This window comes from Sturnira hondurensis, unplaced genomic scaffold (assembly GCF_014824575.4).
Source record: "Sturnira hondurensis isolate 20B ecotype Veracruz unplaced genomic scaffold, ASM1482457v3 Scaffold0015509, whole genome shotgun sequence".
In the NCBI taxonomy this organism is placed as follows: domain Eukaryota; kingdom Metazoa; phylum Chordata; class Mammalia; order Chiroptera; family Phyllostomidae; genus Sturnira; species Sturnira hondurensis.
The window spans coordinates 12,509,236-12,535,920 of NW_028088140.1; the positions used below are offsets into that span (position 1 = coordinate 12,509,236).

At 37.5% G+C, this 26,685-nt stretch overlaps 1 protein-coding gene across 1 annotated transcript in view; it reads right to left on the minus strand.

Moving 5' to 3' along the window:
* Nucleotides 1–26,685, minus strand: part of ERC1 (ELKS/RAB6-interacting/CAST family member 1) — a 549,219-nt gene that overhangs the window by 306,888 nt on the left and 215,646 nt on the right. Inside the window, exon 13 of the mRNA XM_037064795.1 lies at nucleotides 23,018–23,029. Within this exon, the coding sequence (XP_036920690.1) occupies nucleotides 23,018–23,029 (12 nt within the window). The remainder of the gene's footprint in view (nucleotides 1–23,017; nucleotides 23,030–26,685) is intronic.

The following is a 26,685-nucleotide window of genomic DNA, read 5'->3' on the forward strand; positions in this document are numbered from 1 at the left end:
ATACATGTCATAAATTTAATAGTATATTATTCCAGAGGTCCTAATTGCTGTGTGGTAAATAAATTAATTTGGGAGCAATCAAGAGATGGTTGATATGGAAAGTTATGAGACTTGAAGGCATTCTGAGAAGTTACTTGTAAAAAAGAGAATATGGCTGAAAATGGAGCCCTTCAGGAATCTAGAAAAGTATGGTGGAACCAGAAATGATAATAGAGAAAAAACGAAAAGTGAAAAGATGGGGGGAAACAATAGGAATCTGCTGTCAGAGATGTAAAACGAAAACAGTGTTTTAAGGAAGGGAGTGTGTAGAACGCAGCTGGGTAAAGTAAGGTAGGAACAATGATTTCTGGACCTGTCAACATGTGCACATGTATGTGTGTGTATACGCACACACACACATATATTACTGATAACCTTGACAAACGCAGTTCTTCAGGGAAGTGATAAAAGGAGATTTTAAAAATAGATAAAAATAGCTTCCTGATTTGATGAACCTGAAAGGAACGTGAGGAAGTGCAGATAGCAATTACAATTAATTCTCTTAACAAGATTTGCTGAGGAGAGAAATGGAGCACCAGCTAAAAGGGGACATCATGTCAAGAAAAAAATTTTAAAGATGGAGGATGGAAATCTTAGGCACACTGATGAATGAACCAGGAGACAGCAAATTTTTGAAAATAAAGGAGAGGGATAATTAAGGGAAAGGCATTCTTGGTATAATTTGTGGATTTAGTGCTATTACAACACTCGTTGCACATTTTCCAAATTGTGTAAAGAATCCAGCACCACTGATATATTCAAAATCCATTTATAACGTCCAAAAAAACAAGACCAAGGACACGGCACGAAGCTATGACTATACTGAGCCATAAAATCTGAATATGTGGGAGAGAAACAAAGAGCCAGAGAAAATCCCTGTCTCACAACGCTGACGTCTTTTTGGACTTATTGGGCCAGAATAAATATACTGTCAAATATTTTATTTTATTTTTTTAAAGATTTATTTATTTTTAGACAGAGGGGAAGGGAAGGAGAGAGAGAGGGAAACATCAATGTGTGGTTGCCTTTTGTGCAGCCCCAACTGGGGACCCGGCTTGCAACCCAGGCATGTGCCCATTTTGCAACCCATAGCAAAATGTATGTCCTAGCATGACTAGGAAAATGAAATAGATAGTAAGGTTTTTTATTTACTGCTATCTTTTCTCTCTTTCAGTCTGAAAAGTGCTCTTGGGGACATTAGTCCATTTACATTCCCCACTCCCAAGTTATGTTTACAGTGAATGTTCTGAATACTATGGTTTAATCATACTGCACAACAGTGTATCAAACTGTATATGCAGAGTGCATCTTCCATATTTTTTCACCTGGTGATTTCACAGCACTTGGTTTAATAACTAATTTATCTTGGACAGTTCTCTATAACATGCACAACAGAGGTAAGAGATGAAGGCTAATGTGGGAACCAAGGCATTAACAAAAGTGTTAATAATAAACATATATTAAGCAAACAATGGTAACAGCTTTTTTATGATACAATAAATGCTAGTAATCAGAAAACTTTATAAGTAGTTTTCTTATAGATTCTGGTTAAAATACAATGAAAATCACTAAATCCACTGGACAGAAGATAATCACTAAAGCATTCCATTGAAACATAAGGAAAGAATAAAATTTTAAATTTTCTGATTTCATTAATAAAGGATGGGCCTAGAGAGAAAAAAAGGCCCAAAATATCAAAATTTTAACTTATAAAACAAAAAATTTACAGGGCAATTTATTTTCATTACAAAAACATTGACAATTCACTTTTAAGGGGCCCTTAAACAATAGAATTGTGATAGTATGTAAAACATACTTTAATTTATAAAAATTCAGTATGCAGACAAATTTTAAGTGTATATTCTGTATTTTGTTTTTGTTAGTCATACTGACTACATAATAATATCAAAATTCCCTTAATAAGCACCAAAGACCCTTAAGACCATCTATATTTCCATTACTTCTGCACACTAAGTTGTTTTTGTTGTTTTGCCTTTTCGGATGTCTTAATGTCTTTACCCTTTCCCTTGCCCTTTTTCTGCCTAGCATACAAGTACTCATCAAGATGAAGCTCAAATGGCAGCATTCTGGCAAAGATTTTCAGCATTTTCCTAAGCAGAACTGCTTTATCCCCATGACTGAAGGGTCTGTATTTGAACTGCAGTGTAGTATATTATAGAATAATTGTAAAGAAAAATATTTTCTAGACTTCATAAAGTCTAGAAAATATTCATATTTTTGTGAGTGTTCATAAATTTATAATACTTTAAAATATACAAATATTAAATCTAGAATTTACAAATTAAATGTAAGGCAAACTAAAATCACAATGAAATTCAAATTACCAACATTAACTTACTACGCAGTTATATCACTGCTCACCATGTACTCACAGTACTTACTAACATGGTCCAAATTTGTTTAAATCATAAGAAGATTAATTTGTCTCCATACTTTTCTTTATTAAATTGCTAAAAATAACTTTGTTTCATACAGTGCACTATAACAACTTTGCTTGAAATAAAAGCAACATTACTTACTGAGTCCATGGCGTTCTTTTCTCATGGGCCCAAAACTAGTACAGCAGTAATACTCGAGGACATCAAGACCATGACCATAAAAGTGGGTGATGAAGCTACATATGCAGCTTGATGTTATTGACCCAGATGGTCCAAAATATGTACTTAAATAATGGCTTTGACTGCATTTGAATTGGGCAAAAAGTCTGGTTAGTTTTTTCTGTAAAATAGAAGACACATTTTCCATTTTTACCAATAAATTTTTTGATTTAGATATTTTTAGTACATCAGCTATCTCCTGCAGGGTAGAATGTTGATTGTTCTCAATTCATGTCTCAATTTGATTGCTATCAACTTCATCTGGTCTACCCCAACCATGGAGCATCTTCCAATGAGAAATCTCCAGCATGAAACTTTGCAAACCACTTCTGATACATTAGATCAGTCACAGCACCTTCTCCATACACTGCACAATCTGTTTTTGTATTTTTCAGCTGAATTTTTATGTTTCTTAAAATAATAAAGTATAATATACCAAAAATGTTGCTTATTTTCTTCCATCTTCAATGTTAAACTGACTACACAAAAGTACACCAATTTTGGTAAGTATTTTTTTAATGAACGTAGATATGACAGCTTTTATAATAGCCTAACAAAATTATTTGAATGAAGTTAAAGACAACTAAATGATGCTAAAAAATAGCTTACAGAAAAAAACAAAGTTTTTGGCCAACCCAATAACTGAAATGAAAATACAAAATCAACATCTGCATGGTAAACTTGTAAGTCTCAAAACATGTTCACAATTACCCAGGGACAAGAAGACCATTAATGAAAATATAATGATGGAGAGGTTAAAACCAAGGGTTTTAAGAATTAGAGAACTCTGGATCAAATACTGACTCACCATTCATTACCTATGTAATAATCAGCTTCTTTGAAAATCAGGGTTTAAAAAAATCTTTTCAATTTGTGATATAGGAATAATGTCCATCTCTCACAGAGACATTATGAGGAATAAAGAAGATAATGTCTACAAAATGCTTAGCACAGGATTTGGCACATTGTAAGAGATTAGTAACATTCAATCTCCACCGCTGCCCCCCACATTTATTTATTACATTTTCATACAGAAATTTGAAACTCTAAATTTCCCATACAATAACCTCCAGAGAATCATGGAATATGCTTCTTTTACCACTTTTTAGGTCAGGGGTGAAGCAAGGTGCAGTGTGAGTGTGTGAATGTGTGTTAGTGAATGTTCTGTGTTGAATATTTAAATCTAAATCTAGCACTATAGTAGGTAAAACACTACAATAACTTTTGTAAGTTACTCATCACATACCAAGCACCTTAATGTTTATAATTACATTATTTCATTTGTCATTTTATTCAAAAAACTTTTATGAAGTTTTATTAACTCTACTTTATAGATGAAAAGACCAAACCTTCAATAAAAGTTAGTAATTTGCCAAAAATCACAGTAAACCTAATTAACCCATTTAACCCTATTTAACTAGTACCCAAGCCCAGGTCTGCCTGTAACTACCAAACACTTTAACTTCTCTGCTACAGTAATTATGAACAAAAACTGTTTATCAGGATCTCTGAGACCAAATAGAGAATGAAGATGGCTTATAAAATATATACAAATGAAATTAAAGGTGAAAACCTATAGCTTTATAGAGTTGTTACCTTACGTAGCTGCCTTTGTTCTTAAGAAATTTCATCCTTTGGTGTTTTTTCCTTTCTCCAAAAGACTAGCACATCTTGGCATTCTCATATTGATTCATTTAATTTTTTTCAACTGAACTCTAAGGTTAGTAGCATTTCTGTGCACTTCATTTTTTAAAAAGCTACAACTTTCTCTCCACTTGAAATGATGAGCGTCACAGAATAAGCCTTTAGTTCTTTCATAGAATTTGTCTCTTCATGGTAAAAGTGAAAGTGTGTTGTAAACTATTAGATAATGAATGTAAGATACTGTGACTTTATTTTAACTTTATGTGGACAGGCAGAAAAGAAGTCTAACATTTTAGGAAGAAAGAGTCAGGGAATAATTTTACATCTAGAAGAAATTACCTCTAGAAGGTAATAATTTTACATCTAGAAGAAAGGCCATAAGGCTACCAGAAATCTAGACCACATGCTAAGTTACAGGTAACAAAGACAAATGCCACTAAAGGATAGAATCAGGATTACCAATGAATTAAAAATAAATTTAAGGCACTGCCCAGGAAAAAATGGGCTCTGGAATGCAGGAGGATCTACATTTGTCTAAGCTTTCAGAGTCTGCTAGGTTCTTTATATTTTCATTATTCATTAAATAGACAAATACTTGGTTAAAGTCACCATCACATATCAAACACTAAAGAATATAAATCCATGAATAAAAATAGTTCCTGCTCTCAAATACCTTCCAGGTGCCCAAGCAAATACAGTGCATATTAAGTGCTTTGAGAATCTATAGAAAAGAGAGTTAACCTAGTGTGGGTATAGGGGTGGTGGTGATTAGGAAAATGTCTTCTGAAAAATGATACATGAACTTTTCTATAGGATTAGTCCAGGTTATCAGGCAAAGAAAACAGTATGAATAAAGCCCTGATGAAAAGGAGAATGTGTCATGTTGGAGAAACACCACATTTGGTATGACTATAGCTTAAATTTGGAGGAGGAGCATAGAGATAAAGGAAGCCAAAGGTAAACAAAGCCGAGTAATTACATCATGCTAAGCAAGAAAGCTATAGTTCATCCTCAGTGTCTAAGACTTTTGTAGGGAAGTGACATAATTAGATTTCCATAATTTGGAAACAAACTAAAGGGGAATCACATTGGGGGGTGTCAAACAATTAGATACATTTTACAGTAATGAAGAGAAGAATCAATTTGTGTCCTAAAGTTGCATCAATAAACTGAACCACCCTGGCTGGTGTAGCTCAGTGGATTAAGCGTGGGCCTGCGAACCACACTATCACGGTTCGATTCCCAGTCAGGGCACATGCCTGGGTTGCAGGCCAGTTCCCGGTTCCCGGCAGGGGACGCACGAGAGGCAACCACACATTGATATTTCTCTCTCTCCTTCCCTTCCCCTCTAAAGATAAATAAATAAAATCTAAAAACAAAAAACAAAAAAAACCCTGAACCAATAATGAGAACAGACAAGCTAGTACAGTTTATATTTAATTAACCTCCTTTAAATTAGGTAATGACAGCCTGTGGTAAGTTTTTCTCTCATGACACATTCTATAAAAAGTTGTTTTGGGGAGATGGTAAAGTAGGTGGGAGCTGAGCCCACTTGCTCATGCACCCAACTGGGACATTTAGCTGATCTTCTGAAAAACAAACTGAACAGCCAACAGAATCTTAGCTGATTTGAAGTTTGGAAGCGAAAGTGTGCAGAGGACACTTTGAAACAGGCTGTAAGGAGGTTTTATAAACAGCCAGGGAAAGTCCCTGGGCATGGAGCCAGAAACCACACATAAGCAGCATCTGAGGAAAGCTGGGTCGTTGATAGCAGCCCAGTAGCTCCCTCCACTTCTAGGGCGGGGAAATCGTAGATCTGCACCAGGAGCAACTTGAATGTGTAAAGTCACAGGGACAGGGGACGGGGATACACACAGCACACACACAGCACACACACACACAGCTAGCGGCACACCCAAGCTAGAGTAGCAGTCGCCAGCCAGGACTCTGCCAGAGAGTGGGGGAGATCCTGGCAGCACCTGGAGCTGGGAGAAGAGGTAGGCAATGACTGGCCATGACTGAGATGAGATAGACTCTTGACCTGCCACAGAGCTGGAGTGTGTGGAAAGCTGGTTAGTAGCTCAGAGTGACAGTATGGCCCACAGAGACTTTTCTCAAAAGGGGAAGTAGGTGCACTGGGCAGGGACCTCGTGTGCACAGCTGTCCAGGCAACAAGGAGGAAGGATTGTGGGCATGATTTGCTCCCACTCAATGTACCTCATGCAGACTGATCAAAAGGGTGCAAAGTGATGTGGTTTATAGGCATTAGCCCAGCACAACTGCACAGGGCAGAGAGTGCAGGTGGACAGTGCTCTGAGAGCAGTGGGCTGGAAACTATGCATCTGTGATTATTGCAGCCCAGACTGAATCCCCTTTCTTGATGGAACCACCAGAAAGGGAAAACTGAGCCAACCCTTTACTGCCTGCAGGAGCCTGGAAGATCTGCAAAACCAACCTGACAGGCTTAATAACCAGCAGGGGCTTTTCTTCATCATCATCATCATCTTCTTCTTAAAGAGTAAGACAGCAAGGCTAATGCTTAAGAGTCCCATTTTGAACTGTCGGCAGAGAGAAAAAGTACACTGAGTCCTGGGGTCCTATTTCACTGAGGCATCAAAACAGGAAGTTAAGAAAGGGTATGGCAAGGAAGATATAGGACACCGTCCAGACTTGGCTCACACACAGAGCTGCAGACTACACCAAGCACGAGAGCTGAAACTCTTACACAGATTGTCCCCTGCTCCCCCACTCCCACTGATGAAACAGACAGCTATTTAAACCTATTCATTATTGGAAATAAACTGGGATAGAATAAGACAGGAGGTGTAGGGGCAGGGTGAACACACGCACGATTTTCCTGGACTGAAAGTGCCACCCAGGCAAGGCAGAGATCTCGCCCTATCAACCATAACAGAAGCTCCCTCTAGAGGCATGGGAAGGAGATACAGACTGCGTTGCCAAAATATGGGCACCCACCAGGGATCTAGAGCTGAGCAAAAAACCACAGGCAGATCCAGAAAAAGGTCAGAAGGTGAACACCAAAAGCTGACACAAATTTTACCTTGCTCTTCATCACAACTTGCATGCTGTTTTTACTTATCTTTCTTCTTTTTTAGTTTTGTTTTTTTTTAATTTTTTATCTTCCTTTCATATTGCATCTTAATTTTTCTTCTTTCACATCACTCGTGTTCCAAATAACTCACTGCCCTTGGTCTTTTTATTCTTTATATTCAGATATCCCACATAACACCCTACCCTGGCCTTAATCCATTTTGCCATCTTCCTGAGCTTTATTACTGTTGTAAACTTTATTTTCGTTAATGCTACCATGATGTTCCTATCCCTCACTCTCACTATTTCTCCTCTATCTAACCTTGCATAAGAGCTGTTCTCTCTTAAATCAGCTCACATTCTTTTTCCCCTCTTTTAAGAGTCTTATTTCCTTTCCCCCTTTTATACACAGTGGTTAGTTGGGTGAAATACCACAGTTATTGTTGTACTTCTCTAATGGAACTCCACTTTTTTCACTATTTCTTTGTACTTTAAACCCCACAGAATACTCCCCACTTGTCTTACTCCATTTGCCTGTCCCCCTGTCCCTGATCAGTCAAGGGAGGAATTTTATTTTGTTTTTCTGCCCCTCTCTCAACCAGGGCTTTACCCTTACTCTTATTAGTTTGTTTTTTACCCCCATCCTCTCAGAATCATTTTTCTTTACAGTAGACATCTCATATTCATTTATCTCTTTGTACAATATTCTTATTCCTGATCCACTTTCATTCACCTTCACTCAGCTGTCATTGCTATTGACTCTGCTGTGGTTCTTCTGCAATTTTGCCCCTGCTGGACCAGTATCTTTTTAATTTAATTTCAAACCTAGTAGTATATCCTTCCCTTTTCTTTCTTACCTTATTGTTCCCAGCTTCCCTCCGTGTTTTACTTAACGTTTTAAAGTTCGTTCTCTACATTTCTTTGCCTTGGTTCTATCCCTACTCTTACTAATTTCTCCTCCCTCTTCCCATTCAGTAACATTCTCCTCTCTTTAGTCACCTCATATTACCTCTGTCATATTTTATAAATTCATAATCTCTCTTCACCTTTATTAATCTCTGTTCAACTGCAACTGAGACTGCTGATGTAGTAGATGGGATTGTTTTGCTGGTGTAGATTTGGTTGTCTGGTAATATTGCTTTTTTAACCAACACCTGAACAACAGCATACAAGACAAGGTGAGAGATATGACTACCAGTAAGCCCCCTGAAGGGGAGAACCCACTAACAAAGAAGCCACCAACAAGCAAAGCCCAAGTACAACAAAAGAGCCCACACAAACAGATGAAAGAGCAACCCCAGAGTATCCAGACAAAAAGTTCAAAGACATGGCACCACTGAGTCCCATACAACTCCTACCATGAAGTCTACAACATGAAGACAGGCAAGCAAAGCAGAGTATCTGGAGATGCAGAAACAATCACAAAGTCATCTAAAATGGGGAGACAAAGAAAGAACCACCAATCAAAAGGAGTGGAAGAATCCCCAGTAAAAGAACTAAATGAAATTGAGGCAAGCAATCTATCAGACAAAGAATTCAAAAGAATGGTTATAAGGATGCTCCAGGGACACAGTGACAACTGCAAGGAACTGAGTGGGAACTGCAACAGCATGAAAAAGAATAGAAACTATAAACAAGAACCAGGAAGAAATGAAGAATACAATACCTAAAATAAAAAATAAACTTGAGGAATCACAAGCAGGCTGATGAAGCAGAGGATCATGGTGAGCTGAAAGACAAGGTAGAATGAAATACACAGGTACAGCAACAAAATGAAAAAGACTCAAAAAGTATGAGGACAGTTTAAGAAAACTTCAGGACAACATGAAACATAACATTCTCATCATATGAATACAGGAAGGAAAAGAAAAGAACCAAGGGATAGAAAACCTGTTTGAAAAAAAAAAATGACAGAAAACTTCCCTAACCTGGAGAGGGGGAAAGCCACACAAGTTCAGAAACAGAGGGTCCCAATCAAGAGGAATCCAAAGAAGCCTACTCAAATACACATCATAATTAAAATGCCAAATTTTAAAACCAAGAATCTTAAAAGGAGCAAGGGAGACACAGATAGTAACACAGAGGGGGCTCAGATAAGGCTAGGAGCTGATTTCTCAACATAAATAATAGAAGCCAGAAGTGAATGGCAAGAAATATCCCAAATAATGGAAAGCAAAGGCCTGCAATCAAGACTACTCTAACCAGCAAGGCTCCCATTTAAAATGGAAGGTGAAATAAAGAGTTTCCCAGACAAAAGAAGTTTAAAAGAATACACCACTACCAAACCAGCATGGCAAGATATGCTAAGGGACTGCTTTAAGAAGTTGAAGGTACAGAGTAAGAAAGAGAGAAACAGGTAAAAAAAGGAAAAAATGGCAATGAATAAGTACCTAGCAATAATAACCTTAAATGTTACTGGATTAAATGCTCCAATCAAAACACACAGGGTAGCTGAACGGATAAGAAAACATGACCTGCACATATGCTGCCTGCAAGAGACCCACCTCAGAAGAAAAGACCTACACAGACTGAAAGTGAAGGGCTGGAAAAAATATTACAAGTAAATGGACAGGGGGAAAAAAGCTAGGGTACCAATATTTATATCAGACAAAACAGACTTTTAAAAAAAAGCCATAAAAAGAGACATTGAAGGATATTTTATAATAAGCAAGGCAAGAATCCACCAAGAAGATATAAACATTATAAACATATATGCAGCCAATAGAGGAGGCACCCAAATATAGAAGAAAAGTTTTGGAGGACTTTGATAAAGATATAGACACTAATATCAGGGGATTTTAACACCCCACAATAAAAACTGGATAAATCTTTGAAACAAAATTATGAATAAGGATATTGTGGCATTGAAAAATGTCCTAGATCAAATGGACTTGACAGATATATACAGTACTTTTCATCCCAGAGAAGCAAAGTGCACATTCTTTTAAAACACACATGGAACATTTTCAAAGATAAGACCAAATAATAGGACACAAAACCAATCTGGACAAATTAAAGAAAACTGAAATCATATCAATCATTTTCTTGGACCACAAGGGACTGAAACAAGAAACCAATCTCAAGCAAAAAACTCAAAAAGACTCAAATTCATGGAGATTGAATACCATGCTATTAAAAAATGAGTGGGTTAATAATGAGATCAAGGAAGACATAAAAAAGGTTCTGGAAAAAAAGAAAATGAAATCACAACAATATAAAATTTATGAGGTACAACAAAGGCAGTCTTCAGAGGGAAGTTCATAGGTCTGGATGAACCTTTTTAGGCTTATGTCAAAACGGCAGAAACATATCAAATATACAAGCTAACCCTACATTTACAAGAACTGGAGGAACAAGAACAAAAAAAAAGCCCAGAGTAAGAAGAAGGAAGAAATAACCAAGATCAGAGCAGAATTAAATGACATAGACACTAAAACAACAATCCAAAGGATCAATAAACACAGGAGCTGGTTCACTGAAAAGATAAAGAAAATTGACAAGCCTTCAAGCAGATTCATCAGAATAAAAAGAGAGAGGACCCAAATAAACAAAATCAGAAATAAAAGAGGAGTGACTACAACTGATAGCACAGAAATACAAAGGATTATAAGAAATTGCTACTAATAGGACTTCCAGCCAAGATGGAGGAATAGGTAGACATACTGTGCCTCCTCACACAACCAAAAGAAGGACAATGAATAAATTTAAAAACAAAAAACAATGAGAACTGACAGAAAATCAAACTGTATGGAAGTATGACAACCAAGGAGTTAAAGAAGAAACATTCATCCAGACTGGTAGGAGGGGTGGGGACCAGCAGCTGGGTAGAGAGGACTCCTGGCAAAGGAGTGGCTGGCAGGCAAGGCAGTGGTGGCAGACCCAGGGAGGCAGTGGATTGGGAACCTGGCAGTCCCACATTCTTGTGCACATAAACCGGGAGGAACAATTGGAGAGACAGACTGTGCATCCTAGGGTTCCAGTGTGGGGAAGTAAAGCCTCAAACCTCTGATTGAAAGCACCTGTGGGGGTTGAGGCAGAAGTGGGAGAAACCCCCAGCCTCACAGGAGAGTTCATTGGAGAGACACATAGGGTCCTAGAAAATACACAAGCCCGCCCACCTGGGAATCAGCACCAGAAGAGGCCAATCTGATTATGAGTAGTGGGAAAAGTGACTGACAACAGTCAGAGAGCAGAGCAAGTGCCAGTGTTCCCTCTCAGACCCCTCCCCCACATACTGCAGCATAACGCAGCAACATGGGTTGCCTTACCCTGGTGAACACCTAACGCTCCATCACATATTACTAACAATCATGCAGAGAAACAAAAATAGTCAAAATGAAAGAACAGATCAAAGCTCCAGAACAAATACAACTAAGCAACAAAGAGGTAGCCAACCTATCAGATGTCAGGATGCCCACAAAACTGGTTGAATTTGGGCACAAATTAGATAAAAAAAGGAAGGCTATACTAAGTGAAATAAAGGAAAATGTACAGGGAACTAACAGTGATGGGAAGGAAACCAGGACTCAAATGAATGGTGTGGACCAGAAGGAAGAAATAAACATTCAAACATAACAGAATGAAGAAATAAGAATTCAAAGAAATGAGGAGAGGCTTAGGAAACTCCAGGACAACTTTAAATGTTCCAACATCTGAATTATAGGGATACCGGAAGGCGAAGAGGGAAAGCAACAAGTGGAAAACTTATTTGAACAAAAAAATAAAGGGGAGAACTTCCCCATTCTGGCAAACGAAATAGACTTCCAGGAAGTCCAGGAAGCTCAGAGTCCCAAAGAAGTTGGACCCAAGGAGGAACACACCAAGAACCATCATAATTACATTACCAAAGATTAAAGAGGAGAGAATCTTAAAAGCAGCAAGACAAAAGGAGACAGTGGGAAATGGTACAGAGAATAAGTACCATAAATGGAAGGTAGAAAATAGACAGGAGGAGGTTAAGAATAGTATAGGAAATAGAGAATCTGAAGAACTTGTGATACATGGACATAAACTAAAGGGGGGGGAATGGTGGGTGAGGGGGTGTGCGGGATGGAGGGGAATGAAGGAGGGAAATGGGACAACTGTAATGGCATACTCAATAAAATACATTAATTTTAAAAAAGAAATTACTACTAAGAACTATATGCCAAGAAATTTGAAACCCAGGATAAAATGAGCCAATTTCTAGAAAAATATAATCTCTGAAAACTGAATGAAGAAAAAGCATAATGCCTGAACAAAGCAATAACAGCAGATGAAGTTGAAGCAATAACAAAAAAACTCTCAGCACACAATACCCCTTGACCAGACATTTTCGTAAGAGAATTTTACAAAGCATTTAAGGCAGAATTAAATCCAATCCTTCTCAGACTATTCCAAAAAATTCAAACTGATGGAAGACTCCAAAACTCTTCTTATGAAGCTGATATCATTCTAATTCCAAAACCAGATAAAGACACAACAAAGGAAGAAAATTATGACCAATATTGCAGATGACCATGAATGCTAAAATCCTCAACAAAATACTGGCAAACTCCATCCAGTAATACATTAAAAGGGTCACACGCCTTTACCAGATGGGATTCATCCCAGGGATGCAAGGATGGTACAACATTTGCAAATCAGTAAACATAATACATCACATAAACAAAAGGAAAGATGAAAATCACATGATCATATTAATAGATAGGGGAAAAGCATTTGACAAGGTACACGATGCATTTATGATAAAAACACTCTGCAAAGTGTGAGTACAGGGAGCATTCCTCAACATGATAACAGCCATATACGAGAAACCTAAAGCCAACATCATACTCAATGGGCAAAAACTAAAGCCTTTCCCTCTGAGATCAGGAACAAGACAAGGGTATCTACTTTCACTACTTCTATTCAACATACTATCGAAAGTCCTAGCTATACCAATCAAACAAGAAAGAGAAATAAAAGGCATCCAAATGGGAAAGGAGGAAATAAAACTGTCATTGTATGCAGATGGCATGATAGTGTACATAGAAAACCCTACAGACTCCACCAAAAAGTTCCTTGACCTAATAAGCAGGTCTGGTAAAACAGCAGGGTTCAAACTCAATATTCAGAAATCAAAGGCACTTTTATACACTAACAACAAAAGATCAGAAAAAGAAATCAGGAAAAAAAAATCCCATATCCTATAGCAGCAAGAAAAATAAAGTACCTAGGAATAAACCTTAACAAGGAGGTGAAAGACCTGTACTCAGAAAACAACACAACACTGGAGAAAGAAATTAAGAAAGACACAAATGAATAGAAGCATATACTGTGTTCATCATCAAAATGTCCATACTACCCAAAACAATTTATAGATTCAATGCAATACCTATTAAAGTACCAATGGCATATTTCATAGACATAGAACAAACACTTAAAAAATTTGCATGGAACCATAAACGACCCCGAATAGCAGCTGCAATGTTGAGAAAGAAGAACAAAGTAGGAGGGATCACAATACCTGGTATCAAACTGTATTACAAGGCCACTGTAATCAAAACAGCCTGGTACTGGCAAAAAAACAGACACATAGACCAAGGGAAAGAACAGAGAGTCCAGAAATAAACCCAAGTCTCTATAGTCAATTAATATTCAACAAAAGGGGCAGCAGCAAAAAAAGGAGTAAAAATAGCCTCTTCAACAAATGGTGCTGGGAGACTTGGACAGCTACATGAAAAAAAAGGAAACCCAATTACTAGCTTATACCACACACGAAAATAAATTCAAGGTGGATAAAAGCCTTAAATATAAGTCGTGACACCATAAAAGGCCTAGAGGAGCACACTGGCAGGAAAATCTCAGGTATTCCATGCAGCAATTTTTTCACTGATAAGCCCCCAGAGCAAGGGACATACAGGAAAGAATAAAGTAATGAGATCTCATCAAAATAAAAAGTTTCTGCAGAGCTAAAGAAAACAGAATTAAAATGAAAAGAGAACTGAGGACTTCCGCCAAGATGGAGGCATAGGTGGAAACACTGTGCCTTCTCCCACAACCAAGTTTGAATACAACAAAGGTTTGGAGAAACAAAGACACAACCAAAGGACAGGAAATTGAATTATACGGAAGTCCGAATACATCTAACCATTCAACGGGACGGTAAGAGAGGCGGAGCCAGCAGCGAGCAGGGTCGGGCAGGACAGGGCCCCCGACCCAGGCGCGCAGGCAGACGGGAACCAGTTGGGGTGCGGGGCAGACCACGGGCGCATATTGGCGCACAGTGAGACGGACTACGCAGGCCCCAGGGGGTGAGGGCTGACGGCGGTGGCACACTCACCTGCAGTGGGACGAAATGCGTGGGCCCCGTGACGGCAGCAACTGCGGCACCGGTGAGGGCCGTGGCGGCAGGCGGCAGACAGGACGCCAGAGTCCCTCTTTGACCCCGCCCCCACATACAGCATCATAACCCAGCGACTTAGTTGCCCTGTTCTAGTGAATACTTCAGGGCTCTGATCCTGCTATGGAACAGGCACAAACAACCCGAAAGATGGTGCAACAAGAACTCAAAGTCCCAGAGCCAATAACTCTAAGCGACCGAGAAATTGCCAGCCTCTCAGAAGCACAATTCAAGACACTATTTATCAGGATGCTCACAGAACTGGTAGATTATAGTCACAAATTAGAGGAACAAAGTCACAAATTAGAGGAACATATGAAGGCTAAACTAATTGAAATGAAGGGAGATGCACAGGAAACCAATAGTGATGGAAAGGAAACGGGGACTCAAATCAACGGAATGGACCAGAAGGAAGAACGAAACATCCAACCAGAAAGGAATTTAGAAATGAGAATTCAAAAAAATGAGGAGAGGCTTAGGAACCTCCAGGACATCTTTAAACGTTCCAACATCCGAATTATAGGGGTACCAGAAGGGGGAAAGAAACAGCCACGAGTGGAAAACTTATTTGAACAAATAATAAAGGAGAACTTCCCCAGTCTGGCAAAGGAAATAGACTTCCAGGAAATCCAGGAAGCTCAGAGAGTCCCAAAGAAGTTGGACCCAAGAAGGAACACACCAAGGCACATCATAATTACATTAGCCAAGACCAAAATGAAGGAGAGAATCCTAGAAGCAGCAAGGGATAAGGGGACAGTCACCTACAAAGGAGTACCCATCAGACTGTCAGCGGATTTCTCAAAAGAGACCTTACAGGCAAGAAGGGGCTGGAAAGAAGTATTCCAAGTCATGAAATCCAAAGACCTACAGCCAAGATTGCTTTATCCAGCAAAACTTGCATTTAGAATGGAAGGGTAGATAAAATGCTTCTCAGATAAGGTCAAGTTCAAGGAGTTCATCATCACCAAGCCCTTATTATATGAAATGCTAAAGGGACTTATATAAAGAAAAAGAAGATGAAAAATATTAATAGTGACAGGACAGCAAACACACAGTTATTAACAACCACACCTAAAACAAAAGCAAACCAAGAGGACAGCTAGATCAGTACTGGAACCATAGAAATGAAGAACACACGGAGGGTTAGAAATAGGGGGTGGGAAGGGGAGAAGGGGGGAGAAGGCACAGAAAATAGCATAGATGGTAGGTAGAAAATAGATAGGGGGGAGGGCGAGAATAGTGGGGGAAATATAGAATCCAAAGAACTTGAGACACATGGTTATAAACTAAGGGGGAGAGAATGGTGGGGGAGGAAGGGTGCGGGTGGAGGGGAATGAAGGGGGGGAATAGAACAACTGTAATGGTATAATCAATAAAATATATTTTTAAAAAAATGAAAAGAGAACTAACTGCATGAGAAAACATATTTGCCGATGATACATAAGATGAGGGTTTGATCTCCAAAATATATAAAGAACTCACAACGCCCTGGCTGCCATAGCTCAGTGGATTGAGCGTGCACTTGCAAACCAGAGGATCACGGTTCCATTCCCAGTCAGGGCACATGCCTGGGTTGCAGGCCAGTTCCCAGCAGGGGACTCATGAGAGGCAACCATACATTGATATTTCTCTCCCTCTTTCCTTCCCTTCCCATCTAAAGATAAATAAATAAAATATTTTTTAAAAGAACTCACAAGACCACTCCAGGAAGACAAACAACCCAATTAAAAAATGGGCAAAGGACCTGAGCAGACACTTCTCCAAGGGAGACATGCAAAGGGACCAGAGACATATGAAAAGATGCTCAAGGTCACAACATGATACAAATTAAAAGCATAATGAGATACTGCTTCACACCAGGCAGAATGGCCATCATAAACAAATCAACAAATAACAAGTGTGGGAGAGGTTGTAGAGAAAAGGGAACCCTAGTGCACTGTTGGTGGGAATGCAGACTGGTGCAGCCACTGTGGAAAACATTATGGAATTTCCTCAAAAAACTAAAAATGGAACTGCCTTTTGACCCAGTAATACCAGTACTGGGATTATACACCAAGAATCCTAAAACACAAATTCAAAAGAAGCTATGCATCCCAGTGTTCATAGCACAATTTACAATAGCCAATTGCTGGAAGCAACCTTAGTGCCCATTGGTAAATGAGTGGATCAAAAAACTGTGGTACATTCATACAATGGAACACTGTGTAGCAGAAAGAAAGGAGATCCTTCCCTTCATGACAGCATGGATGGAACTGGAAAGCATTATGTTAAGTGAAATAAGCCAGGTGGTGAAAGAGAATACCATATGATCTCACCTAAGTGGAACCTAATCAAGAAAACAAACAAGCAAGAAAAATACAACCAGAGACATTGAAATAAAGAAGTGACTAGTGACTAGAGGGGAGGGGGAAGAGGGATAATAGGGGAAGGGAAGGGTCATCAAGGAACATGTATAAAGGACACATGGACAAAGCCAAAGGCAGTAGGTTTAAGGGTGGGAGGTGGGGATGGGAGGGGCAGGGGTGTGTGGTAGGGTGAAAATGGAGACAACTATACTTGAACAAAAATTAAAAAATGTTTAAAAATTACAATATTTTAAAAATATGACATGAAAAAGACAATAATGGGAAAAAGCAATAAAACTTCCCAGTAAAAATGAGTCTACTCGAAGCTTAAGTTAGAAATGAGAGTTCCCAAACACAAGGCAAAAGACTTCATGATATTTTCCTAGCAAAACTGAATTGTTTTCACATTTTGAATTACTTAAGTAGTACCCATACTGTTTTACCATAATGTGTAGAGAAAATATTTAGACTGAAATATGGAAAAATTACTTTTAAAATACAGTATTAGTACTTGGTATTTTTACTGAAAATATTAAGGTTTCTTCTGCAAAAAATAGTTTATTTGAAATAGGAGTTCCAGATAAATTTAACCAAAACAAAACAGATCTGAGTCATTGGTGGTAATAAGTCAGGTGACAAATAATGTAGATGAAAGGAGTTTTTTAAAGGCCGTAAGAAACACCAAGAGTTAAACACATAAAAGAAGAAAAGCAAAACAGACTTTAAAATGTCAAAGAGCTAGTAAGACATGTAGCAGGAAACAATGTCACATCAACTACAAAATAACAGTTTCTAGCAGGAGTTGAGATAGTTAATAATATTTAATACCCCAGAAAGGTCAGTTTAACCAAGACAAGGAAGGTCAATAAATTTGGCACCTAATACATCACTAAAGCTATTTTAGCACAGGAATGAAAGAAGAATCCAAACTACATTGATTTGGGAAATTAAATGGAAAGTGTGAATGTGGAGGCAGTGAAAAATAAATGCTTCTTCCCAAAACTGTGCAAATAAATAGAAAAAAAGTAAAAGGTAAAAGATACTGTAGTGAATTGAAACAAACAAACAAAAAAAGATACTGGGAAGAATTCTTTACTTTTATTTTTAAGGACCGGGGTAAGGAGGGTATGTTTTATGTTTGGGAGAGTCAGCAGAAAGTAACAGACATAAGGAGATAAAGAAAAAAAGGATTTAATTTACAGAGAAAGTTTCTGAAAACTAGTAAGAAGGAAGGGATAAAGAGAACAGAATGATACAGCCCTGGCAAACAGCTGGAACATTAGTTCCACTAAAAGAAAAGGAAGGTAAAGATGACTGAAGATAGAAATTTCAAGACTGCTGATACCCTACAACTCCATTTACTTGGTAAAGCAGTGAGGTCATGCCTAAGAGAAGAAAAAAGAATGTAAGTCTGACTGGAAAATCTCCTTCATGAATTAGATTAGTGTAAGTAATTATGCAAAGGGCATTGCTTACTTATTTTTTAAAATACTTACACCCCACAGAAACTGTTTATTTTTAAAAGACTCTTTCAGAAATACTGCTTAGCCACTCAAAAATGGGCAAGGGACATGAAAAGACACTTCTCCAAGGAGGACATACAAAGGACCCAAAGTCACATGAGAAAATGCTCAACATCACTAGCCATCAGAGAGATGTAAATGAAAACCTCGATGAGATACCACTTCATACTGGTCAGTATGGCCATCATTAATAAATCAACAAACTACAAGTGCTGGTGAGGTTGTTGAGAAAGGAGAACTTTAGTGCACTATTGGTGGGAATGCAGACTGGTACAGCCACAGCAGAAAACAGTAAGGAATTTCCTCAAAACACCAAAGTTGGAACTGCCTTTCAATCTGGTGATCCTACTGCTGGGACTACATCCTAAGAATCCTGAATCACCATTTCAAAGAAGGGGAAGGGCAAAGCAAAGGAACACAAATAGAGGACTCATGGGCACGGACCAAGGGGGGGGGGGGGGCAGGGGACAGGACTGACTGGGAGTGGGGCATGGGAAGGACAGGGGTACTGTTCAATGGAGAAAAGTCAGGACAACTGTAACTGAACAATGAAAATAATACTGTTTAAGTCTCCGATTTAAATATTGAGAAGGAATATCAGACAGTAGAAATGGGAAGGAGATCTTTGTTTAAAAGAAGCCTCAGCTTCGTCTTTCTACATATAACAAAAATTTTAGCATTTAAAAAGCTAAGTAGAGTCTTAAAATATCAATACAGAAGAAATATGTGTCTTTTCTCATTTTCTAAATATACACAACTTAGCACTAGGATTCTACTTTGCACTTTCTATTAATATTGGTATGAATCAGTAAAGTCAATACAGTGTTTTAAACAAACTGAAATGTTTCACACCATGCTAGGATATCCTGGATCAAATAGGGCTCCATGAAAAAGGCAAAAACAACTGATTTTTTAAATTAATTTTTTAAAATTTAATTCTTGTTCAAGTAGTTTTCCATCCCACACTCCCATCCCAGCCCCGCCCCCATACTCCCCACCTCCCTCCCATTTCCAACCCCCTTAGCTGTTCTCCATGTGTCCTTTATACTAGGTTCTGTGAATCCTTCCCCTTTCCCCCTAAAATTCTCTCCCCTCTCCTCTCTGGTTCCTGTCAGCCTGTTCTGAATTTCAGTGCCTTTGGTCATATTTTGCTTGCTTGTTTGTTTTGTTGCTTAAGTTCCTGTTAAAGGTGAGATCATATGTTATTTGTCTTTCAACACCTGGCTTATTTCACTTAGCATAATGCTTTCCAGTTCCATCCATGATGTTGCAAAGGGTAGTAGCTCCTTCTTTCTTTCTGCTGCATAGAATTCCATTGTGTAAATGTACAATAGTTTTTTGATCCAGTCATTTACTGATGGGCACCTAGGTTGCTTCCAACTCTTGGCTATTGTAAATTGTGCTGCTATGAACATTGGGGTGCATAGGTTCTTTGGGACTGGTGTTTTAGGGTTCTTAGGATATAATCCCAGCAGTAGAATTGCTGGGTCAAAAGGCAGGTCCATTTTTAGTTTTCTTAGAAAATTCCATACTGTTTCCCATAGTGGTTGTACCAGTCTGCAATCCCACCAACAGTGAACGAGGGTCCCCTTTTCCCCAAAACCCCTCCAACATTTGTTGTTTGTTGCTTTGTTTATGATAGCCATTCTCACCGGTGTAAAGTGGTATCTCATTGTAGTTTTAATTTGCATCTCTCTGACAGCTAGGGATATTGAGCATCTTTTCATGTGTCTCTGGATCCTCTGTATGTCCTCCTTGGAGAAGTGTCTGTTCAAGTCCTTTGCCCATTTTTTAAATTGGGTTAGTTGTCTTCTTGGAGTGAAGTCATGTGAGTTCTTTGTATATTTTGGAGATTAAACCTTTGTCTGAGGTATCATTGGCAAATATGTTTTCCCAAGCACTTGGTTCTCTGTTTATCTTAATGCTATTTTCTTTAGCTTTGCAGAAGCTTTTGATTTTGATGAGATCCCATTTGTTTATTCTTTCCTTTATATTCCTTGCTCTAGGGGACATACCGGTAAAAATGTTGCTGGGTGAAATATCTGAGATTTTCCTGCCAATGTTCTCCTCTAGGACTTTAATGGTGTCACGGCTTATATTTAGGTCTTTTATCCACCTTGAATTTATTTTGGTGTATGGTGTAATTTGGTGCTCAAGTTTCATTTTTTTGCATGTAGCTGTCCAGTTCACCCAGCAACATTTGTTGAAGAGGCTATTTTTACTCCATTTTATGTCATTGCCCCCTTTGTCAAATATTGACTGTAGAGAGTTGGGTTTAATTCTGGGCTCTCTGTTCTGTTCCATTGGTCTATGTGCCTATTTTTATGCCAGTAACAGGCTGTTTTGATTACAGTGGCCTTGTAATACAGTTTGATGTTAGGTAATGGGATCCCTCCTACTTTGCCCTTCTTTCTCAAAATTGCAGCTGCTATTAGCGGTCGTTTATGGCTCCATATAAATTTTTGAAGAGTTTGTTCTATGTCTGTGAAGTATGCCATTGGTACTTTAATAAGTATTGCATTGAATCTGTAAATTGCTTTGGGTAATATGGACATTTTGATGATGTTAATTCTGCCAATCCATGAACATGGTATATGTTTCCATTTGTTTCTGTCCTCCTTGATTTCTTTCTTCAGTGTTGTGTAGTTTCTGCATACAGGTCTTTTACCTCCTTGGTTAGGTTTATTCCCAGATATTTTATTTTTGCTTTTGCTATATCGAATGGGATTTTTTCTTGATTTCTGCTTCTTCTTTTTCATTGTTGGTAAACAAAAATGCCTTTGATTTCTGGATATTGACTTTGTATCCCACTGTTTTGCCAAATTCATTTATTAGGTCGAGCAGTTTTTTGGTAGAGGCTATAGGATTTTCCATGTACACTATCATGTCATCTGCAAACAGTGACAGTTTTATTTCCTCCTTTCCGATTTGGATGCCTTTTATTTCCTTTTCTTGTCTGGTCACTGTGGCTAAAACTTCCAATACTATATTGAATAGAAGTGGTGAAAGTGGACAACCTTGTCTTGTTCCTGATCTTACTGGAAAAGATTTTAGTTTTTGCCCATTGAGTATGATGTTGGCTGTAGGTCTCTCATATATGGCCTTTATTACATTAAGGAATGCTCCCTGTATTCCCACTTTGCTGAGTGTTTTTATCATAAATGGGTGTTGTATCTTATCCAAAGTTTTTTCCTAGCCTATTGATATGATCATGTGATTTTTGTCTTTGCTTTTATTTATGTGATGTATTACATTTACTGATTTGCGAATATTGAACCAAAAACAACTGATTTTAATAGATGCATTTATTGACTGCTTTCCTCGTTCCAGTCACTGCTCTAAGTGCTCCCTGTATTAACTCATTCCATGTTCACAGCAACCCATTAGGATTAGATAATTAGCACCGTTTTACAGATGAGAAATCTACCTAAGAAAATTCAAGCACTCTGGGGTTTCATAACTCATACTCTATTTCATAGGCCACCATGCCTAAAATATAAAGAGCTCCGAGGCTGAAATGAGAAGACATAGCTTCAAATCCAAGTACTATCACTTAGTAGTTGGTTGACCCTAGAGAAATCATGTTTCCTAATTACAGTTCCTCATCAACATAATCCAGCCTGTATAACTCATAACTAGCTGTAAGCCAAGAGACGGGTGTTTTTATAAATAATGAATATATATATAGTGTTATTATTATTAGAAAAGAGCTGTTACATAAAATGATATGGTATTAATAGTATCATTTTATGAACCCTCTCGGAAACTCTCATACCTCAATTTACATTCCTAAGACTCATGCAAAATGAGTAACTTTTAAAATGAGGGTTTCCAATTATTTTCTGCCACTCTTACTTTCTAATTTACTTACTATAATGAAGATGTAAAGCTTCTACAATGGTGCCTCTGACACATACAAACAGCAGTAGTGGTATATGGTTTTGTTACCATTATTAGTTCTACCATCAGCAGAATCACAAAACAAATCCAAAATTGAAAGGTGTATGTGGATTTGTGCATTTGAAATAATTTATAAGTATATAAATCCATACTGTGGCAACTTTCCCTCCATCATTCACGCTGCAATTCACCCTAATTAATATGCTATTAGCCAGAATGTCTCTGATGAAATTTCAATTAAATTGAAACAGTATTTTTCCCTCCTCATTCCCTTGGTGGTTCCTTTCATCTTCATTTTTCTCAGTCAAAATCTGGCTGGTCTGATTCTTGCTTCTGACCACTCACTCATACTGTCTTTTGAGACAAAGAATTCCGAGTCCACTCTTTTGGTAAATCTAAAACTACTGACATTTATGCACTCATAACTCGATCTCTACATTGCTTTCCTGGAATAAGTTCTATCATTTCAGATCAAAATAGTGTTAGTATACAATGGTCTATCACATGTCTTTATTTTAGTACAGTCATACTGACCTTGAGGTGAGACTGAAGAAAACAGCACATCCAGGGAGAAAATGTGAAAGAGAAAGTTAGAAAGAATTAATAAGGACAATATTCAAAAATAGTATTATTCATAGACACAGAAAAAACATAAAGCACAGGATTAGAGATAGGGAAGAGGTCACCGATTACTAAAAATTAGTAATTTCAGGTTTTCAACTCTCAATTAATGTATTTTTACAGTAGATTATATCACTGTACCTTAATGTAATGTTCTAAAGAAAAAAACTTATCTAAAATTTATCACTTCCCAGGACAGGGAAAAATTTATTTCTTAAACACAAAGGAAGAGAAGAGAAGGTTAGTGCTCCCCATTTCCATTTAAGTAGCTAGGTATGATTTTACAACTTTGGTTAGCTTGGTTGTACAGATATGCACCTTACACCTAACTACTCCTTTACCCACACCGCTCCATTTTTCAGATCCAAGTCATCCATGAACAAAAGCATAAAAACCCTGACAACTTTGGTCATCCTGCAGATTCAACAAGGGTATCAAACTCATTTTCTTTTTCTTTTTTTTTTTTGCCTTTTTTAAAACATGTTTTTTATTGATTATGCCACTATAGTTATCCTATTTCCCCGCTTCATTCCCCTCCACCCTGCACACCCCTGCCCCCTGCTTTTGTTTATGTACATGTGTCATAAGTTCTTTAGATTCTGTATTTCCCATACTATTCTTGCCCTGCCCCCTGTCTATTTTCTACCTACCATCTATGCTACTTATTCTCTGTACCTTTTCCCCCCTTCTCCTCCCACTTCCCTGTTGCTAACCCTCCAGTGATCTCCATTTCTATGGTTCCGCTGCTGATCTAGCTGTCCTCTTAGGTTGCTTTTGTTTTAGGTGTGGTTGTCAAACTTATTTTCACCAGGGGTCACCATCAGCCTCGCAGTTGCCTTCAAAGAGCCAAATGTAATTTTAGGACTCTATGGCCATCAGTCCTAAATGTAACTACTCCTTAACAGTTAAGCTAGAGCTTCGTGCTGTCACCAGGTAGAAACAAGGTGCTGGACCATATAAAACAAGGTGGAGGGCCGGATTCAGCCTGTGGGCCTTGTGTTTGCCATCTGTGATGAGAATTACAGGATTCTGACTTATTTGCAAGAATCTGTTATAATTTTCTCAAATGTGAAAACTAAAAATATTTTTCCCAATTACAAACAGTATTTCTCATTCAAATCTACCAAAATCTACCTCAAATGATGCAATCTAAAAGCAATAAGGAAGAAAAACATAAGGCTCTATAAACATCAATTCATTTGCAATACTGCTCAGCAGTAAAAGAACAAAGTAGCCATGCTTAATATTCCTACACAGTGAAAACTCTGAGGTTCATTATTATTTTTTATGATAACAGGAAGTTTACCTTTTTAAAAATTAATCAATCTCATTGAAATTAGTACTATCCTCCAAACACTTAGATATTTAATGGCCAGTGCCATCCACACTATCTCCAGGATCTAAATTTTGCCTTAAGTATATTTCATGAACATTAGCACCATTTTAATTTGTACATTAATTTTTTGTAATGTTTCAGTACTTAAAACGAGTTTTTACAATCATGAAAATGATCAAACAAGATTTATCATCCTCATTATAGAAGATAAAAAGATGAAAAAACAAATTAAAAATTTAACTTCCTCACAATCACACCGAGCGGTAGATCCAGGACAAGAATGCAGGTCTGCTGACACACCACCTGGGTGTACTTCATATGTTGTGATGCTTACAGATTCCTGCCTATAAAAATCCAAGACTCTTTGGCACGTAGAAAACAGCGTAGAATACATGTTCAAAGTCAAAAAGAGGCCAATCTCAATTGTTCACAATGATGTTTTTATTTTTACTGGTTATGGAAAGAAAAACTAAACTCAGAGACTGGGTATTATTTTCAAGAGCTTGATAACTATAAATTTATCAGCAGTGGTACATTTGGAGATGCACATTTAAAGGGAGAGTAACCAAGCGCCACCCCCCTCCAAAAGAGGATTAAAGAGAACTTCAGGGCTTTCAAAGATTAAAGGTCTAAAAGAAAGTATGTCCTTTCTGCTCATTTATTAATCCCTCTGCTAAATTTTATAGTAGCCCCAAAATGAAACCCATATCTCTATTAAAATCCCAGTTTTTGTATTCCTACAATTTGGGAAACACAATAAATCCACACTTTTTATTAATTATTAGGTTATACAATAGATTCTATTATTCTTTTTTATTATATCCCTATTTTATTTTATTATTCTTTAGATCAATGAAAATTCCTAACTTTAACATACCAAAGGCAATGCCTGATAGCTAAATTACATGAAAATCAAATTTCTCTACATATAAAACTTTCTAAATAAGTTGAATCTTATCTAAATGACCCTCATTATTAAATTGAAGGTTTCTGCTGCAAACAGAATTAATTTTTCTGTATTATGAAGCAAAACACAACACTGCATAGAAGGTAATTGTCCCAGTACAGCCATGACATGAGTATTTTGCTAAAAGGAACAGCATGAGTGAAAAGGCACACAATGAACAAATCTTTTAGGAGTCTGAAAAGATGCTAATATCATAATTTAATCAGAATTTTAATACATTACTAAATATGTTAAACATTTGTCAAAGAAAAGCCCACTCACTATGAATCATTTTAAAAACCTTCTAATACACTCACTTTAGAAGAGAAATTTTCTCTCTCTTCCTGAAGCTAATCCAAACTGACCCATTTATATGAGGACATGCCAAGTTCTAGTTTTTTGGTTTTCTTCCCTTAAATTGATCTATAAAGACTACCCAGAACTACCAGGTGATGACTTTCTTGAAGTGTCAAAGTCTCAGCTACAGTGCCGTTACTCAAACAAACACTAATCTAGATGTAATGGTATTTTGCAGATATAATTAAAGCCTATACTCCATTTAAGTAAAGATTATACCAGATAATCAAGATGAGCACAACTGAAACATTTTCCCAGGACAGAAAAAATTCTGCCTGCAGACCACAATTTTAGCCCATGCCCATGGGAGTTCTATCCCACTAGAGATCTTCTCTTCTTGACAGCTTACCATACAGAGTTAATACTTGCTTTCTACTCACCCCCAACAATAATGCAAGACAACTACCTGTAATAAATCTCTTTATATATGTGTGTATGTATAAATATACACTCATATACACTACTGTATAATTCTCTGTAATAAATATATATGGTGTATATGACATCCATGTTTGCATGCACACATGTATGTGCACATCTCTCTTCTTGGTGCTGTCAAGTTGAAATCCAGCTGATATACATCACAGTATGGAATATGAATTTAGAAAGAGTAATTCTTGGATTTAATTGAGAAAAATATTTTACATTTGCAGATGTATGGGTAGACTTAAAAATCCTCTTTTTAAAGCTGCAGTAGATCAAGACAGTGGTAGATCATTAAGTCATCTTCTGATGGGAACTACTATGAAAGCAATGTAAGGGACAAATCATTTTTCACAAGATCGCAAATAGGTCTGAGAATTTTTCATGATGTAATCTAAACCTTTTAATATTGGGTATCCTTACATAAGACATACTATAAAATTTTAAAAGAATACTAAGAATTTTCTTTAGTTCAATAATTATAATAGTCTGCCTTTATTTTTGCACTTAGAAGGTTGC